Source organism: Perognathus longimembris, chromosome 23, assembly GCF_023159225.1.
Source record: "Perognathus longimembris pacificus isolate PPM17 chromosome 23, ASM2315922v1, whole genome shotgun sequence".
Classification (NCBI taxonomy): domain Eukaryota; kingdom Metazoa; phylum Chordata; class Mammalia; order Rodentia; family Heteromyidae; genus Perognathus; species Perognathus longimembris.
Window position 1 is genome coordinate 23,122,520 of NC_063183.1, and position 18,913 is coordinate 23,141,432.

General features: G+C 40.0%; 1 protein-coding gene across 10 annotated transcripts in view; it reads left to right on the forward strand.

The window, feature by feature from the left end:
• Positions 1 to 18,913, forward strand: part of Sltm (SAFB like transcription modulator) — a 43,807-nt gene that overhangs the window by 21,394 nt on the left and 3,500 nt on the right. For 3 of the 10 annotated variants that reach the window (XM_048331685.1, XM_048331688.1, XM_048331683.1), the window contains 15 exons: positions 939 to 966; positions 2,257 to 2,725; positions 3,343 to 3,392; positions 5,585 to 5,703; positions 7,881 to 8,030; positions 9,217 to 9,320; positions 9,443 to 9,609; positions 10,620 to 10,702; positions 10,933 to 11,096; positions 13,535 to 13,715; positions 14,449 to 14,573; positions 15,409 to 15,579; positions 16,234 to 16,548; positions 16,651 to 16,795; positions 17,570 to 17,730. In XM_048331685.1, coding sequence (XP_048187642.1) covers positions 939 to 966; positions 2,257 to 2,725; positions 3,343 to 3,392; positions 5,585 to 5,703; positions 7,881 to 8,030; positions 9,217 to 9,320; positions 9,443 to 9,609; positions 10,620 to 10,702; positions 10,933 to 11,096; positions 13,535 to 13,715; positions 14,449 to 14,573; positions 15,409 to 15,579; positions 16,234 to 16,548; positions 16,651 to 16,795; positions 17,570 to 17,730 — 2,432 coding nt within the window. The remainder of the gene's footprint in view (positions 1 to 938; positions 967 to 2,256; positions 2,726 to 3,342; positions 3,393 to 5,584; positions 5,704 to 7,880; positions 8,031 to 9,216; positions 9,321 to 9,442; positions 9,610 to 10,619; positions 10,703 to 10,932; positions 11,097 to 13,534; positions 13,716 to 14,448; positions 14,574 to 15,408; positions 15,580 to 16,233; positions 16,549 to 16,650; positions 16,796 to 17,569; positions 17,731 to 18,913) is intronic. The other 7 variants (XM_048331689.1, XM_048331690.1, XM_048331684.1 and 4 more) reach the window with 3 other exon arrangements.

Sequence of the window (18,913 nt, forward strand, 5' to 3'; positions counted from 1 at the left end):
TTTTAAGTGAAAATACCCAATACTTCAAAATTAAAATAGCTTTTTAAAAAAGGAGTGGGTACTCAGTTTTTGGTGACCAGTAGTGCTTGCTTTTTCAGCTGGTGCTCTGCCAGTCGAGCCACGCTTCCAGTGCATTTTTTCCCCCTGGTTATTTTGGAAATGGAATCTGGAAAACAACTCTCCCTGGAGTGGCCTCTAACCTCCATCCTCCAGTCTTAGGTCCCAATTAACTAGGATATATAGGTGTGAGCTCTGGCCCCTGGCCCAAATACCGTTTTCCTATTGGCTGATCACCAGTGTATGTGTTACAGCTTATGATCTTTTTTTAAAACCAAAAAGAATAAGTAATTTGAAATTCACTATTCTGTAGCCATCCTTCTCATTGTCTGAAATGCTTTAGAGAGGAATGTTTTGTTGTTTTGTTTTGTTAATGTGCATTCAAACCTTTAAAAGTTGGTCTACAGGTTATACTCTGTGGCATAATATATACCAGAAATAATGGTACAAAATAATGTATAATAAACAATTTAAATAATTATAGAGAACATTTCTGAATAGTGTACATTAAGAGTACCTGTATATTGAGTGATACAAGCCAATCATGTCAGTTATTTCATTGGTTAGCTCATTGGTATATGTCCAATTTTGAGTATATAAACTAGCTTTAAATAATATTGATGTACTTACTTTAACAGACTTGCCCGATTTTTTTTTTTCTAAAATCTTATAGACCATATTTTTAAATGGGCCCTGGTTCTGACTGGATTGCCCTATTTGTTCATAATAGGTATCCCTAACTCATACTGCCAAATTATCGGCCAGTTTAACTTGGCTGATGTGTGTATGTGTGCACGTGTGCGCATGTGCACATGTGTGCTATTATTAAAATCTAGTTTTATGTGAATTCATTTTACATTTGATTATTCTTTGAATTTCAGGATGGTGAGGAAGAAGAGAGTGAGAAAGGTATGTTTGTTAAGTAGAGCTTAAAAATTGCTGACATTTAGAAAAGTAAATGATGTAAAACATCCTTATTTGAAATCCTATTTTTAAAGTAATACATTTATTTTCAAATTTATCAATTTAGTGAATTAAGTGAGCATCTTGATTTAATTTTCAATTGGTTTTACTTTGTTTTTGCACACTTAAGATGTAGTCTAACTTCATAGTACATATCAGTTACTGTAGCTGTTATTGCCATATTTAACATTGATTTTGATTTTATTTTAAAAATAACTTCTAGCATACGGTAAGTCAATGATATCCTTGAGACTGGCACTGCAGTAACTCATACGTGCTTATTGGAAAGTCTCAATGAATTTTACAACTAGTTCTAAAAATGGTGAATGACCAGAAAACTGATATGTATTTGCTGCTTAGAGAACTTCCCGTACAGTCTTCTGACAGTTTGAGTCATTTAGGAGAACGATTTCCTCTAAAACAGCTAACAGGGACAACAAAGAAATACACGTGGACATCTTGAGGTTGAGTTCTTGGACAGAAGTCAAAGGAATCCTACTTTGGACTAGAAAGGACATGGAACAGTCACCTCCTCCAGGCAGAATCAAAAATCCAGAAGCAATGATGAAGTTAGGCTACTGACTTGAAAATCTCATCTCCTGACGCCTATCTATCTCGGAATAATGCGAGACATCGGCATCTTTGAAAATGGTAACTACAGGCTAACTGGACAGGATGAAGACCAGAAAGAACCATTCCCTAGATGTATCTTTGGAGCCTTCCAACGCAGCTTTCCATCCCATTCTGGACTACCCAGGAATAGAAGAATGAAAAAGATGGGCCCTGAAATACTTCGAAGACTGTTATCTTCAGACTGGGAGCTTCCACGAAGACCCCAAAGGAGTTCTGAAGGCCACAAGGGTTAAGTCCCAAGATGATGGGAGCATCGAATAACAAATCGCCACATTCGTCACTATCCCAAGGAGGGGAAAAAAATTTTCATATGTCATTCATTTCTAACCACAAATGAAGAGCTAGTATCTTCAGGATGGAGCCACTTTCTCACTATGTTGTGTGGTGTTTGTATGTAGAGATCATTTTTTTCCCATGAAGAATAAGTGATCCTGGGTAAAGGATTGTTTATATTAGTTAATTCCCTTGTGTTTTTCCCCCCTTAATCTTCCATCAGTGCTAATAACTGGCTTTATATTTTCTAGGTCCTATTCTAGCTTATGAATATGAAATTGTTTATAAACTTCTTGTTTTGCCATATTTATTCCTGTTAAATCCTCTTAGATATAGCAGGTTCTGGTGATGGTACACAAGAAGTATCTAAACCTCTTCCTTCAGAAGGGAACCTAGCTGAGGCTGATCACACAGCTCACGAAGAGATGGAAGCTAATGCGACTGTGAAAGAAGCTGAGGATGACAACATCTCGGTCACAATCCAGGCTGAAGATGCCATCACTCTGGATTTTGATGGTGATGACCTCCTAGAAACAGGTAAAAATGTGAAAATTACAGATTCTGAAGCAAGTAAGCCAAAAGATGGGCAGGACGTCATTGCACAGAGCCCGGAGAAGGAAACCAAGGATTATGAGATGAATGCGAACCATAAAGATGGTAAGAAAGAAGACTGCGTGAAGGGTGATCCTGTCGAGAAGGAAGCCAGAGAAAGTTCTAAGAAAGCAGAATCTGGAGACAAAGAAAAGGATACTTTGAAGAAAGGGCCCTCGTCTACTGGGGCCTCTGGTCAAGCAAAGAGGTTTGTTTTTCTATGTCAGTTCTTTACGATACTGAATTCCAGCATTCAATAAGATCACTCTACATTAAGGGGGTGGCTTCAAGACCATGTACAGTAATTAGTGTCTTATGATCCTGCCTATAATATTTTTGATCGTCATAAGTTACTTTTTAAAAATGTCAAGATCTTCATATATGCAGTGTGTCCTACTGATTGCATTGTCGAATTGTCACCATATATTTGGTTTTTTTTTTTTTTTTCAAATTGACGATTTTTTTTGTTTTATTTTTTAAAAACCCTTGTGATGATGGTTAATGAACAACTGTCAGTTCTAAGAACACAAAATGAAGTCAAGTCCCAGTCCTGAAATCTGGAGAAGATGGCCATATATCCACTCAATAGAATTCTCAGAAAACTAGCTCTTCAGGCATCTTGGGGAAAATCAGTGCAAGATCCTAAGGGAGTCATTTGTTGGAATAGCCTAATCTAGGCTTTTGGAATTGTTAATTTGTAAAAAAAAAAAAAAATAGCACTAGTTTGCAATCTAGTCAATATCAAACTGCTTGATTTTTGTTTTGGGTTTTTGTTTTTGTTTGTTTTTTTTTTCCTTCAATTTTCTTCTAATGATTTGTCTCTAGCGCTTCAAAGGAATCTAAAGACAGCAAGACATCCTCTAAAGATGACAAAGGTAATGGATTTCCCCCGCTTATTCAGTGATAACAATCCATATTTTCCACTAAAACGTAGTAGTTCGTTATGTCCTTTGACATTTAGCCCATAGAATTTTGTTGATAGGCTAAAAATTTTGGATGGTCTTTGTATGACGTATGTCTTTCAGATACATTACAGCAAACTGTGATTAAAGCATTATTTTATGTACACTGTAAATTGGTAGAAGTGTGTTAATTCATTTGCTGGGGAAATTTATGTTTAAGCAATCATACTGAACATTAAGAAATTATTAAGAAATCTTTTCTCCTTAATTGCAGTGATTTTGAACCATTGTGTACAACCACATTCATTTCCCTGTTTTTTAAGGAGGAAATTTAAGCTACATAATATTTGCATGTTGTGGAGTCTTGATAGTTTGAAAGAAAACCCATAAGCCAGGCGTCAGTGGCTCACGCCTGTAATCTAGCTACTCAAAGAGGCTGAGATCTGAGGGTTGTGGTTTGAAGCCAGCCTGGGCATGTACTCTCCAGTTAACTACCCAAAATCCAGAAGTAGAGCTTTGGCTCAAGTGGTAGAGCACTAGCCTTCAGCAAAAATGCTCAGGGACAGTACCCAGACCCTGAGTTCAAGCCTGAGGACCAGCACAAAACAAAACATCCTATTTAATTGTATTTCCTGCATTCCTTAAAACAGGGCAGACTTTGGTGAATAATATTTTAATGCTTCAGAATTTATCCCCTAATTTATTTTGGGTTGATATAGAAAATTTTTATTGAAATTTTTGTACATGTTAAAGTATAGTATTTGCTTGCTTTTTGCTATTGGTTATCTCATGCCCATAGACAGTTCATCTTGTACATGTGCTGTGGCTCCTTGAAAAGTAATGGTTTTGTAATACAGCATTCTAGTAGAAAATACATCATTCAAGTACTACAAAGTCCTAAAATACCTCTGGAGTGCCTAAAGGCGGATTGTATGCAGACACTACGGTTTATTTAGTGTGTTTGGTGGTTGTGTTTTAGTAGTTGGAAATGATAATGATTTGAGCTAATAATTGACAGTTGTAATACCCACATCTTTTACAGCTGTAGTTTGTAAGATACCAACAGTTTATAAAATTTTATCCTTTCAATTTAGAAGCTTTGTAGTGTTACACAAATAAGTATTGTCTTTTTTCTATCAGTAAAAATAAATAAATTAATTAAAATCTGTATTTAGATAAGTACTAAGACCCAAATGTTACTGGTTAAAAAAAAGATACTCACACCTCTAGTTATAATCTATAAGATAAACCATATATTGATCAATGTCCTTAAGAAGAGAAACGCATCAGCCATTAATATTTAAAATATTTGAGTCAAGTCTATATTGTCTCCTCTTCCTATAAAAGTCTACACTGGGTAATTTTTCAGCTGTGTAACTTTTAAAGCATTAGAATTTTTATTCACTGTACTCCTGCTTTTTATATAATAGCATGGAAAAATTATAGACAATAGCATTCCTTCTTTCATAGCACACTTAAAGAAATGCTTTTATTCTAAGATAGGGCATCTATATATGAAACCATAATTTGTGATTCATCGTATCATTTATTTATTCTAAATGGTTTTACAATCTCTGATCCTAAGGTCTTGTGGTGGTTTGTTGCCGAGGCTTTTTTTTTTCTTCCTTTTGCAGTAGATCTAGAATTGACCAACTATATGTAGCTCCTAGTTCCTCTTATCCTTTCTCTAATAGAGAAGGAAGACTAACAGGTTAGCTTTCTTGTGAGCCATTTAAATGATTAAAATGGTGTGTCCCATCCTCTGACTTTTCCCTCTTCCACTCCAGCTTCTCAGGATCTAAAGTCCACATCAGATGAGCACTTAAGCAGTCTATTCCTTCCTAGAGGACTGCTTCCTGGTTGGCTGTTTCAGTGCAGTGGTAGAGTATAAATTATTAAACTTGACAGAAAAAGTCCAAGGCATGTACTTTGTTTTTTTTTTTATCCACGTTGACTTAAAAGTCATACAACAGGAAGTATATAAATATTTGGGTTCATTTCCTCACTAGTTATATTTTAACTCTTTGATGTTGATGATAGCAAATTCATAGGCATTTTGAAGTGAAAGACATTTACAGTTTAAAGGATCATAACCCTTATAATTTTGTAAAAGGAAAAAAATTCCAAGCAAGATACTTAAATGTGTGATATTAAATCTATTCTAGGAAGTACAAGTAGTACTAGTGGTAGCAGTGGAAGCTCAACTAAAAATCTCTGGGTTAGTGGACTTTCTTCTAATACCAAAGCTGCTGACTTGAAGAACCTCTTTGGCAAATATGGAAAGGTACATTCTTTTTACCTTTTAATCCATCTTTCTCCTTATCTGCATTTGAAACCAATTATATTCAAAACAGTATTACATAAATGTACTCTAGTTTTGTGTCTCTAAGGACATTACAAACGGACTTGTTGGATTCTGAGGTAATGGTAGATGAGGGCTATGGGTTGAATGGTGGTTTTGTCACTCTGGGCCCCAGGGATCTTTGTATTAAAAAGTGTAAACCCGGCGCTGGGGATATGGCCTAGTGGCAAGAGTGCCTGCCTCATATACATGAGGCCCTGGGTTCGATTCCCCAGCACTACATATACAAAAAATGGCCAGAAGTGGCGCTGTGGCTCAAGTGGCAGAGTGCTAGCCTTGAGCAAAAAGAAGCCAGGGACAGTGCTCAGGCCCCTGAGTCCAAGCCCCAGGACTGGCCAAAAAAAAAAAAGTGTAAACCCATTTAAACCAAAAACTATGATTTCTTCATTACAACTTCTCTCTAGTACATTGTTGAGGCTCATGTGGTCATTTTGAAAATACAAGTAGACTGGTATTAAATATTAATAGAATGTGTAACATGGAGAAAAGGGAATATGAACATTGAGATTCTATTCCAATGTTAGAGACGAAAGGATAACCTCACATTCATATTTACTTGTGTATTTGAATAATCAGACATTGTCCCTAAGTGCTGTAAAGGAAGAGTATGGGTGTTAATGGAGAAAATGTGGGAAGTTTTCTCTAGCATTTAAGTGGAGACCTATCCCTAAAAGAGGATCAGTAGTGGCCAGAGAATATTCAATTAAAAGCAGTTACTTTGGATTGCAATTGGTTTATATCTGTCAGGGTATCCAGTCATTTTTACTCATATCTTGTTTTTTCATTTATGTATTTTATACATTTAGCTTATTCCAATGCTTTCTATGAGTGCAGCAGCCTTGTCTATTAATGATCTGTATTGGTACCTAGGCATTAATGGAGGCTATTGAAACCTGTCCTGTTGGCTTTCAGAGGGGTTCTGTTTGTTGTGAGAGGGAGAAGTTACTAAGTTACCCATCACTTCATGCTTACTAGGCAGGAGCTCTACCACTTGAGCCACACCCCCAACATCTTTAATTAGAAACTCAACTGAGCAAAGAGGTTCTTGGCAGTGTCAGAGGAAGGACAGTGAGTTGTGGTCCCCTTATCAGCTGTGGTGTATTTTTTGTTTTCAATAATGTATTGTTATATTGATTTTTAAAAATACAGTACTTTGATGTTGATATGTACTAAGACCACATCTCTATAAGGATACCATTCATTTGGTAACAATACCATGGATGAAAACTTAAATTGCTATGGGAACAAATCAGCCTTTCCAAGAGTTGAGAGAAGCTTGTAATTTCCAGCAACTCACCCTGAAAAATCTTCCTTATCTCTCTGTTCACCCCTTCCTGGCATTATGTCTTTGTTCCTTTTTGTTTGTACTGAACTATTCTTGCTTTTTCCTCATTCATCCATCCCTGCTTTGTCTCTTAATCCTAAAATAGAATAGTTCTGTTCTAGAACTAGAATTGAAGTTCTTCCTCACTCGTATTGATAAAAATTTTAAAGGACATAGGTGGAAAATTCTGCAATTCTATGGTGTATTTGAAAGGGAGGTAATAGTTTTAAGGTTTTGTGTGTGTGTGTGTGTGTGAGAGAGAGAGAGAGCGAGAGTAAGAGAGAACATATGCTTTGTTCTTTACTCATTTTTAAAATATAAAGTTATTCATAGGAAAATATTAACTTATTGATAAACCTACACAAACTTGTTTAAACATCTCTAAGAAATTCAGAGTGTGCCTATGGTAAGGAAATTTGGTTCAAATTCAGTTTCTTTGACTTTGTTAATTGTACCATTACTTTATTGATGTGATTGGTGGTTCCCACTATATATTGGCATAGTGAAACAGATAAATTAAAAACAAAGGTAGGTTAAATTGCTTTTATGACCCTTTATATATTCCATTGAATACCTAGCAAGTCCCTATTGGTCCCTATCGGTAGATGGTGACAACCATATGAAAAAATAACTTGCGTAGAGATAAAACCCACATTCTAACAAGTTAGTATCCTACCTAGATCCTTCCAATTGAATTATCTTAGTCAAGATTTGTCTGTTGAGAAATAGGGATGTAAAGTTGTAAACCTTCCTAAACTATAATGTCATTCTGTAGGTGTTAAGTGCAAAGGTGGTTACAAACGCTCGTAGTCCTGGGGCAAAGTGCTACGGCATTGTGACGATGTCCTCCAGCACAGAGGTGTCCAGGTGTATTGCACATCTGCATCGCACTGAGCTGCATGGACAGCTGATCTCTGTGGAAAAAGTAAGCTCGCCGAACTTTATCAAAGGAGGATGTTTGTACATGTTGAACGTGCTCTAATCTGAAAATCCAAAGTCAAAAACTCGAGTGTCCCCAGTGCTTCAAAACTTTAAGAGCATTTTTAGATTACAGATTGTCTGATTAGGGCCATTTAGCCAGTAAAATCTCCTGACCCCAAGTATTTCACATAAGGAACATTTACCCTATCATTTTCAATTTATTTATTTATTTATTTATTTTTTGTCCAGTCCTGGGGCTTGGACTCAGGGCCTGAGCACTGTCCCTGGCTTCTTTTTGCTCAAGGCTAGCACTCTGCCACTTGAGCCACAGCGCCACTTCTGGCCGTTTTCTGTATATGTGGTGCTGGGGAATTGAACCCAGGGCCTCATGTATATGAGGTAAGCACTCTTGCCACTAGGCCATATTCCCAGCCCCTCATTTTCAATTTAAAGATGACTTATCAGATATGGATTGCCGTCCCTCTGAGTCCTAATAAAGGATGAAGCTAGGAGGTTGTGAGCTTGGAGCCTGTCTTTAAAAATAAATAAGCTGGGCACCAGTGGTTCACACCTGTAATCCGAGCTACTCAGCACATCAAGGTCAGAGGATTGTGGTTTGAAGCCAGCCCAGGAAGGAAAGTCTTATAAGACCTTTTTTTCCAATTAATTACAAAAATTTGGAAGCACAGCCATGGCTCAAGTGGTACAGCATTAGCCCTAATGTATTTATTTTAAATTTTACTTTTGTCTGTACAATTTTCTGTCCTTTGCACTCTGCCACTGAGCTGCATTTTAGCTTTTCGAGACAGGGTCTCGCTGTACAATTGTATAGCCTAGGCTAGCCTCAGACTTAGAATCTGCCTGCCTCTCTCTTCTGAATGCTGAGATTACAGGCAGATGTCACCATGCCAGCTCAGCACTCTTGTAGTAATCATAAAAAATGTAACTTTAAAATTTACAAGTTTTGGCTGGGAAGGTGGCTTAGCGGTAGAGTACTTGCCTAGCATGCATGAAGCCCTGGGCTCGATTCCTCAGTACCACATACACAGAAAAAGCCAGAAGTGGTGCTGAGGCTCAAGTGGTAGAGTACTAGCCCAGGGATAGTGCCTAGGCCCTGAGTTCAAGACCCAGGACTGGCAAAAAAAAACAACAAAAAAAAAGATTTACAGGTGTTCTATAATCCCTTTTAGGTAAAAGGTGATCCTTGTAAGAAAGAAATGAAGAAAGAAAATGATGAGAAGAATAGTTCAAGAAATTCTGGAGATAAAAAAACTATGAATGATAGAAGTAACAAGTAAGCATTAATTTTAAAATTACTGGTACTGGGATAAGATTTATTTTTAATAAGTGGTTAGACTTGTTACATTAACAAAAGTAGTTCTCATTCTATTTTTTTGTCTTGGGTGATATGGTCAGGACACAAGCCTCTATCAAAAAAGAAGAGAAAAGATCGTCTGAGAAATCTGAGAAGAAAGAAAGTAAGGATGCTAAAAAAATAGAATGTAAGGATGAGAAGAATGATAGTGGAGCAAGTGGCACAACTTCAGAACCAGTGAAAAGAAGTGAAGAAAAGAAGCGAATAAGTACGCCCACAGCCCCTTCCACTCCCTGTGTCTTTCACACTGCGGCTTGCTCTATCAAGTGGGAGAGGGGAGACATACTGATGTTAGCAACCCAGGTGAACAGTGAAACTGTGTGGTTAGGTGTCCTCTCATTAAAATTCTTCCAGCTGAGCTCCTTTGCTTTATTGTTAAATCTGAGCTTGCCTGCCTTAGGCTGGGGATATAGCCTCCCCCACCCCCCGCCCCAACAAAAAGAAGAAGAAGAGAGCAGGTTTAAAAGGGTATAGATATGTAGTTTAATTTTTTTTTTTCCAGTTGTGTGGCTTGGACTTGACTGGGGTCTGGGCACTGTCCCTGAGCTTATTTGCTCAAGGCTAGCGCTCTACCACTTTGAGCCACTTCTGGTTTTCTGGTGGTTAATTGGAGATAAGAGTCTCATACACTTTCTTACCTGGGCTGGTTTCAAACCATAATCTTCATATCTCAGCCTCCTAAATAGCTGGGATTATAGGAATGAACCACCAGCACCTGGCTGGCTCTTTTAAAATTTTTATGTCTTAATATCATTGCTTAGGTTAGCAGACTGAAGTACTTAAAAATCTTTCTCCTTAAGGTATCAGAATAAGGGTTTTTAACTTTTAAATCTCGTGTGTTGTTTTATAAATATCTGACTAACACTTTGGCATTTTTACATATTTAGTTTTTTTTTAAATTATTTTTTTTTCATTACATTGTCATTACATAAGTCTGGAAAAGAGTACTTTTTTTTTTTTTTTTGCCAGTCCTAGGCTTGAACTCAGGGCCTGAGCACTGTCCCTGGCTTCTTTTGCTCAAGGCCAGCACTCTGCCACTTGAGCCACAGTGCCACTTCAGTCTTTTTTTGTTATGTGTTGCTGAGGAATCAAACGCAGGGCTTCATGCATGCAAGGGAAGCACTCTACTGCTAAGCCATATTCCAAGCCATACTTATATTCTTTCAACAATTTTATTTACTCACTGGTTTATTTAAAAGAATGTTTTTCCCTCCATAGGTTCAAAGAGTCCAGGACATATGGTAATACTAGACCAAACCAAGGCAGATCATAGTAGGACATCAAGAAGACGATACGAGAAAGTAAGTTTCCAAGTGGATCCTCTGTATGGTTTCAGCTGTTTGCAAAAGATGATTGTTATAGCTGAGACTTTTTTGGCACAGTTTCATGCTAAAACTTTGTTTTTCATGCTAGAAGACCTTAAGCAAAGGAAATGCACTTGTGTGAACTTTTTAAAATGACCAACTGAACCCAAAAAATAAAATACTGAACTCTCTTAACTTCTAGTCCTCGCATAACTTTTTTCCCCTAGATTCATGGAAGAAGCAAGGAAAAGGAGAGGGCTAGCCTAGATAAAAAGAGGGACAAAGACTACAGAAGGAAAGAGATCTTGCCTTTTGAAAAGATGAAGGAGCAAAGATTGAGAGAACATTTAGTTCGCTTTGAAAGACTACGACGAGCAATGGAACTTCGAAGGTAGGAGAAGGGTCTGCTTAACACCTGACTTTCAATATAAGTGCAGCCTTAATGCTAGTTATAAGACAGATTTGTTATAAACCACACCTTGATACTTCAGAAAAGGACAGTGTTATTTAATGATTCCTGAATTTTGCATAACAAGTCTCCTGCTCAATTCTGTAGAGTTAATTATGGCCAATATTTAATATAAAACCATGGAGGCCCAGAGAGGCTAACTGACTCTTCTACCGCCACACGGCCAATGAGTGGCAGAGTCGGGACTCAGAGCCCAGTCTTCTGACTCCAAGTCCAATGCTCTTTCCTCTACTGAAAAACTGCTGCCATAAAACAACAAAATACAAACAGTCGATTTTTAAGATATTTTCTCAGAAAATCACAGTGTTGAAATACTTAACAACTTAAGCAAGTTAATTGTTCTTTGGATTAGTTCCAAAGTGGAGGGCTTGTGCTTTATGAGCCCTAAGCAAGCATTCTCTTGAAAACAGAGGAAACCATGTACCAGGATGCTTCTATTTTCAGTGGCAATATCCCAACAGATAATTCAGGAGTCCAGTTTCTTTTCACATAGTAAAGTTTTGATGCCACTTGAAATATTCTTCTAAATGTTTACTGTCCTGTCCAGAACTTACCTGTGACAGTCTGAGTGTTAGGGACTGGAAAGAGATTTTTAGCAGCTCTAACAATGGTACAACCATGGCTATTCAACTTTACTAAAAGGAAATAATCCTTGCAGCACACAATGCATTTTCCATTTGTTCTAGATGAGGTCCCAGTGTCCCTGGTGTCCTGTTCATTTAGTTAAGAACAGATTTAGGGGGGGCACCCTAATGGCCATGGGGAACTGCTAGGGCAGTGATTCTCAGACCTTGCAAACCCAGAATTGCCTTGTGTTTCCCAAGCTGACACAGAACTCAGGGCTTTAGAAATCCTCCTGCTTCTGTCTCCTGAATAGCTGAACTACAGGTGTGCACCATGCATGGCATTCAGCCCAGTGACTTTTAACTACAAATGTGTTGCAGTGCCCTCCCTTAATCTTTTGACATGAAACTGACTTATCTCTGTCAGTACAGATAATTTTTAGAACATCAATAATCGTGGCCTAGTTACAATTTAAAGGAGAAATAAAATCAATTCATACTAAATATGTGTTCCAGTTATTAGTGTTCAGTCATGACTCCTAGAAGATTTAACAAGTAGTCAGATGTGCACTCAATTCACTGACAGTGTGAAAGCCACTCTGCAGCTGATATCGGTATGTTACATCTGTGAGTTCAACACCAGCAGGACTTTTAACGTGTTGACAGGGTTTCTGAAACAGTGAGCAACTCTTGGTGAAATTTTCCAAAAAAAAAAAAAAAAAGTATCATTTTTCCCCCAGTTGATTTGCATCACTGAAATATTGAGAATATGAAAGCCAGTAAGCTAGCCTATCATATATTAAAAATGGTTAAGTTCTAGGCTCAAGTGTTACTTGTTTTTGAAAGGCATTTGTAGTTTTAGTGACATGACTGTGCCCTGTGGCATGCGACAGATCTGGGGAGGGCTGGGTAGTCTTTGTTGTATGTTCTAGATGATTCTAGGAGCAACGGTTGATCCTTGGAAGTCATTAGAAATGGCTCATCAGTTTCTGAGTAGTTTTAACTCACTGAGAACCACTGGCTTGCTAGAGGAATACATGAGGATGAATAAGAGATGGGTACTTGTTAGAACCAAGAAAAGTCTAATATGATAACTTGATTCAGGTTTAGCAAGTTAGTTAGTGAGCCAACTCCACATCATGGCTCCCGGACCCATCATTTAGGAGATGGTGACCACTCCCCAAGAGCCCTTTAAGAAGCCATCTTGTTAAATAGCATTTGCTGTGATTCATGTTTATGATGATAAGCCTAAGCTATCCAAATAAAGGATATGCATTATTTAAGGTTATAGGATAGATGATAGACATTGAAAATTGTTCATCTAAATGCAATTGGTAACTGGACAAGGCGGTCACACCTGTAATCCTAGCACTCAAGAGGCAGAAGCAAGAGGAAAGCAAGTTTGAGACCAGTCTGGGCTACATAGCAAAACAATGTCTCAAAGAAAACAAAACAAGAATTGATAGAAATTGTAGTTTTATAAATTTATACATATATAATCTTTTTAAAAATGTCAATGGATTACTATAGTAGTATTTTTACTTAAAGAATCGTTTAAAAAGCAATTATTTTATTAAACTTTAGCTGCTTAGTTGACACTTATATAAATAAATAAGTAATAATGGAATCTGTTTAAAGTTTGATCTTGAGTTCTCTTTCCAATTAGATTAAAACTACTGAAATTAAGTTGAAATTTAAAATTGCCAACCTCGAGGAGAAAAATTCAAATTCAAAAGCTATTCTCTTTCACACAGTGCTAGCATAATTTAAGTATTTCTAAATACTGATTTTTGGTAGACGAAGAGAGATTGCAGAAAGAGAGCATCGAGAGCGAGAACACATTAGAATAATTCGTGAACGGGAAGAACGGGAGCGCTTACAGAGAGAGAGAGAGCGCCTAGAAATTGAAAGGCAAAAACTAGAGAGAGAGAGAATGGAACGCGAACGCTTGGAAAGGGAACGCATTCGTATTGAACAGGTGCAGTCAGAAAATCTTTTCCTCTTAAATAACTCACCCTTTTCAATCCCTGTGATTTTTTTTTTTTTTGCCCTCCAATTTGCTTTACTTATTGTAAAGCGTCTATAGAATAAGACCAAGCTAATGAACATTGACGTGTCCCTGAACTATCACAATGAACTAGGCACTAAGCTTTTTTTAAAAAAGATGCTAATAGTGACTTTGTTCCAGGTCATTGACAAGAACTCTTAGCTCTGCACCCTTAATGGCAGCCGATAGTCTGAGCATAGGACTGTGAGTCCAGAGTAGTTGTAATCCAGGCTCTGTCACGATCCCCATCTTAGCAGATGTTTCCTTATGCTGCAGTGGCAATGATTTCTCAAGGCTGGAAGGAACTAATGCCTCTCTTTGCACAATTGTAACCCAGGATTTTAAGGCACTGAGTCTCCATACATACTGAGACCTGTTTCTAATTCCCAATAGCTATTTGTGTTGGAGTCAAATGATTCAACTGTTTGCCTTCCCAAACGTTTACCACTTTGCCCCACTCAACTCCTGTTCCTGTTACATTGCAGAACAAGAGCTTGTAGCCTTAGATTCTTGAAATTGCCCTCATTGGTCTGTCCCAGGTGTTCATTTTGCCTGGTGCTTGTGACGATTTTCTTAAAATGGCCAGGTTAAAAGGCATTTGCATAGGCATTTACCGCGTGTCTTCTTTTGTATTGGCTGCTTCTTCCTTCTGTGCCATGTGAAGGAACGTCGCAAGGAAGCTGAACGGATTGCCCGGGAACGAGAGGAACTCCGAAGGCAGCAGCAGCAGCTTCGCTATGAACAAGAGAAAAGGAATTCTTTGAAACGCCCGCGTGACGTAGACCATAGGTAGCTGCTTGCTTTCTTCTTCCCAGTGACTCCTGCCTTCTCCTTCCCCTCAAGCCAACACTAGGGAATTAGGACCAGCTCCCATTCTTGAAGAGAAGTTCAACACGTGTGGGAAGGTTTCCATGCTGGGGTGGCCTACTGCTGTATGAATAAGAAATAGTCTGCTTTTCCTTTTCTGTTTCCTAATGTCACATGATTTTCCCTTATGACCAGAAATATGGTCAGGTCATGGGAGGCCTCGATAATGATTCTCAAACACCCAGACCCATTCGTAATTTTTTTTCCCTAGTAGTACATGTTGTACAAGCATGGAAGTTATAAATTTAGGAATAGATTCTAGTGTGTTTATCTTTATGCTTTTGCTAATAGAGTTTAAAATATAAACATTTGGTTGGTTGTATAGAGGCTTGGATGAACTGAATGCACTGTGCTTGAGTTTTGTCTTTAGCCTTTCCAGCATTCAAGGTAATTGAGGGCTAGAGGTGTAACTTCATGGTGAAGTTCCAACATTTGCAAGGCCCTGGTCCCTGGACCCATTTCCAGGCACTGCAAACAAGAAAAAAAACAACGATATAACTGTAGGGATTATAGGCTGCTTGGTCTAGTCCATTTAGTGCCTTGAAAACAGGTAGTTTTTCTCTTCTGTTTAAGTTCCTTTAACACTGTGTGACTTTTACATGGCTGCACAATGCTTGGTGAGCTCCTAACTGAACGTCGCTGAGCTGAGTTCAGTAGCCTCTTAGGTCCACAGTTCTAACATGGTATGTTTGATGGCAAATACATGTTGATTCTTAGAACAGCAACTTATATAATGAGCACCATTTTTCTCTTTAAGGCGAGATGATCCTTACTGGAGCGAGAATAAAAAGTTGTCTCTAGATACAGATGCGCGATTCAGCCATGGATCGGACTACTCTCGCCAGCAGAACAGATTTAATGACTTTGATCACCGGGAGCGGGGCAGGTTTCCTGAGAGCTCAGCGGTTCCATCTTCGTCTTTTGAAAGGTAAGTAGCATTGCACAATGACTGGTTCTGTATTGAACAGAGTCAGATTTGAGTGTTTAAAATGAAATGTAGCTTTTCTATGGTTTTGCTTTTCGTTAATGGGAATGTGATTTCGTATTTAGAATGAGTGATGGAGGGCTGGGAATATGGCCTAGTGGTAAAGTGCTTGCCTCGTACACATGAAGCCCTGGGTTCGATTCCTCAGCACCACATATATAGAAAAAACCGGAAGTGGCGCTATGGCTCAAGTGGTAGAATGCTAGCCTTGAACACAAAGAAGCCAGGGACAGTGCTCAGGCCCTAAGTTCAAGCTCCAGGACTGGCAAAAAACAAAAACAAAAACAAAAACAAAAGAATGAGTGAAAGAGACCATTAGAGCGAAGTGAAGTAGAGTTCTCTCTTGTTCCCCCTGCAGCTGAGTGAGGGGTACTGCTAGCTTTGAATGTGCCCCGTGTGGAGATGTCTCCAGTGAGTGTTTGGTATTATTTTTCCTGGATGTTGAAAAAGCCAACCTCTATGCCAGTCATTTAGGTCAGGTTAGGAGAAAATGACTCTAATCAATGTTGGAGCTTTTTCAGTAAGGAAAGTGATTTTAGCTTCCCAGGAAGGAAATGAAGGTGCAGAGGGCCGCTAAGTGCTTCTTCTTATCCCTAGACGGGAGCGCTTTGTGGGTCAAAGTGAAGGGAAGAAAGCGCGACCAATTACACGAAGAGAAGACCCGAGCTTTGAAAGGTATCCCAAAAGCTTCAGTGATTCCCGAAGAAACGAGCCTCCCCCACCCAGAAATGAACTTCGAGAAACCGACCGACGGGAGGTGCGCGGGGAGCGAGATGAGCGGAGAACAGTGATGCTGCAGGACCGGCCTGACCTCGCGCACCCCAGACACCCTCGCGAGGCCGGGCCCAACCCTTCCCGGCCCAGCTCCTGGAAGAACGAGGGAAGCCTGGCCGCCGACAAGCGAGAATCCAGGTGTGTGGGGACAGCTTCGGGCCTCCTTGTGCCGGCTCCTACATTTGGGTTACAGGAGATTAGATGAACCTATGGTCCTTTTTGTTTTGTTTCCTTGACCAGAGTTGACAGGCCAGAACGATCGGGGAGAGAAGTCTCAGGACACAGCGTTCGAGGGGCACCCCCTGGGAGCCGCAGCAATGCTTCGGGCTACGGAAGCCGAGACGGAGACCGAGGTGTCATCTCAGAACGGGGAAGTGGAGCCCAGGTAAGTGCTGGGAAGGTGATCTGTGGACTCTCCCCCAGCGAATGCAGAGGACCAGGAGCTGCTCAGAACGCACTGGCATGGACTGGGCTATTCCTCTGGCTGGGCTTATGTTGGACTAAGAAACTTTTTCTCTCAAATTTTTTAGCCTTTCTCAGAGTTGCTGTCAGCAGATGATCAGTGGAGTCCAAAGACAGGATAGTGCCCTAGTTACAGTGATTTTCTCTCCCTCCCTCCCTCCCTCCCTCCCTCTCCTTCCCTTCCTTCCTTTCTTCCTTTGCTGGCCCTAGGATTTGAACTCCGAGCCTAGGTGCTGTCCCTCAGCCTCTTTGTGCTGGAGGCTAGAGCTCTGTCCCTTGAGCCACTTCCAGCTTTTCCTTTAGGAAAGGTGCCCTGAAGGAGAAGTCTTGTTATTCTTCCATGAAAATCTCTTTGTGTTGTTCTGTTAGTTTATGTGTCTGTGGGGTAAAGGTGTCACCTGCAGGCTGGGTGTCACAACTCAGCTTGCTCCTGCCCTTGGCCCTAAGATGGCCTCTCTTCATGCTCATGTTGGCACAAGGCCAGGCACATACCCCACACTGATAGGTCTGAAGGCTTTGGCCTCTTTTGTATCTAGGCCCCCTGGCCTTTGAAATACCTAAGGCTAAAAAGCAGTAAGAAAGTACAGGCGGGTGTAGAGCTAGAAACGGAGACCTGGAATCACCTTCCCCATCCTGCCTGGAGCTTGCCACAGGACTGAGGGCGCTCTGACTCAACCTCTTCTTATGCTCTTCTTAGCACTATCCTGAAGAACGACATGTTGTTGACCGCCACGGACGGGACACAAGTGGACCAAGGAAAGAGTGGCACGGTCCTCATTCTCAAGGGCCTAGCTACCATGATGCCAGGCGAATGGGTGATGGCCGGGCTGGAGCAGGCATGATCTCCCAGCACTCAAGGTACACAGCTAATGAGCTCAGGCCTTTCTCCTCTCCTTAAAGAGCGCCGCAATCCCCAAGACACAGACATGGCAGCTAACAAAAGCCTAGATCTGCACAAGCATTTCCCCATAGTAGCTCAGCGTGTGCAAGGGATTGTATACAGACAACTGATAGTAGTAATTAGTTCATCGGTGTTTTGTTTGGATTTTTGCTAATCTTGAGGCTTGAACTCAGGGCCTAGACACTCACCCAGAAGTTTTTTGCTCAAGGTTAGTGCTCTACTCCTTAAGACACAGCTGTTTCTAGTTCTTTGGATTTTTGTTTTTACTGGCTAATTGGAGATGAGTGCCCCATATTTTCCTGCTCAGACTGACTCTGATCCCTGATACTCAGTTCTCAGCCTCTTGAGTAGCTAGGATTACAAATGTGAACCACTGGTGCCCAGTGCATTTGTGTTCTTAATCATAAGAGTTAATTGGTTGAAGTTCCTGCAAGTGGGACTTCAAACCAATATCCACATGTATGCGTCAGAATCACAATCATCTTGTCCATGACGAACATCCCTAAGTTTCTTGGGACGAAGAAACTGGAAAGGAAGGTAGGTTCTGTTTCCTGTTTTCAGAATACCTGGCAAAACATATTTAACCTAAAGCTGGCTCCTAAGTTAAAGAGGAAGACCTCAGTAATTCCTCTTCGTATCAGCCATCCTGTCTCCTTGTCCTCCTTCCACCAACCACTTCACTCTCCCCTGCTTTAGAAACTGGAGCTTCTCCTCTCTCTTTAGTCCTGCTGTAGATTTTGTTTCTAATAGCAGCCCCTTTCCCCACACTTGGCCTCCAGGTGCTCCTCCCAAGCCGGTCCTCTTTCTGCTTCCTTACCCGTACTTTCTTTCCTTCACCATATCCTTGCCCACATGTGGCTTCCCGAGGTCACAGGACCCTGGCATTGGAGCTTTCTTTTCCTGTAGTCTGTTTGTATTCTACTTCAACTGTTTCATCGTATGCTTTGGGCGGGGGGAGGAGGGGTTGTGGGGCCTTAACGCAGATCCTGAGCTCTTTTAGCTCAAGGTTTGTGTTTTTCCACTTTGAGCCATAGCTCCACGTCTGGTTTTTAGGTGGTTCATTGGAGATATGAGTCTCATAGACTTTTCCTGCCCAAGCTGGTTTTGAACCATGATCCTCAGATCTCAGTCTCCTGAGAA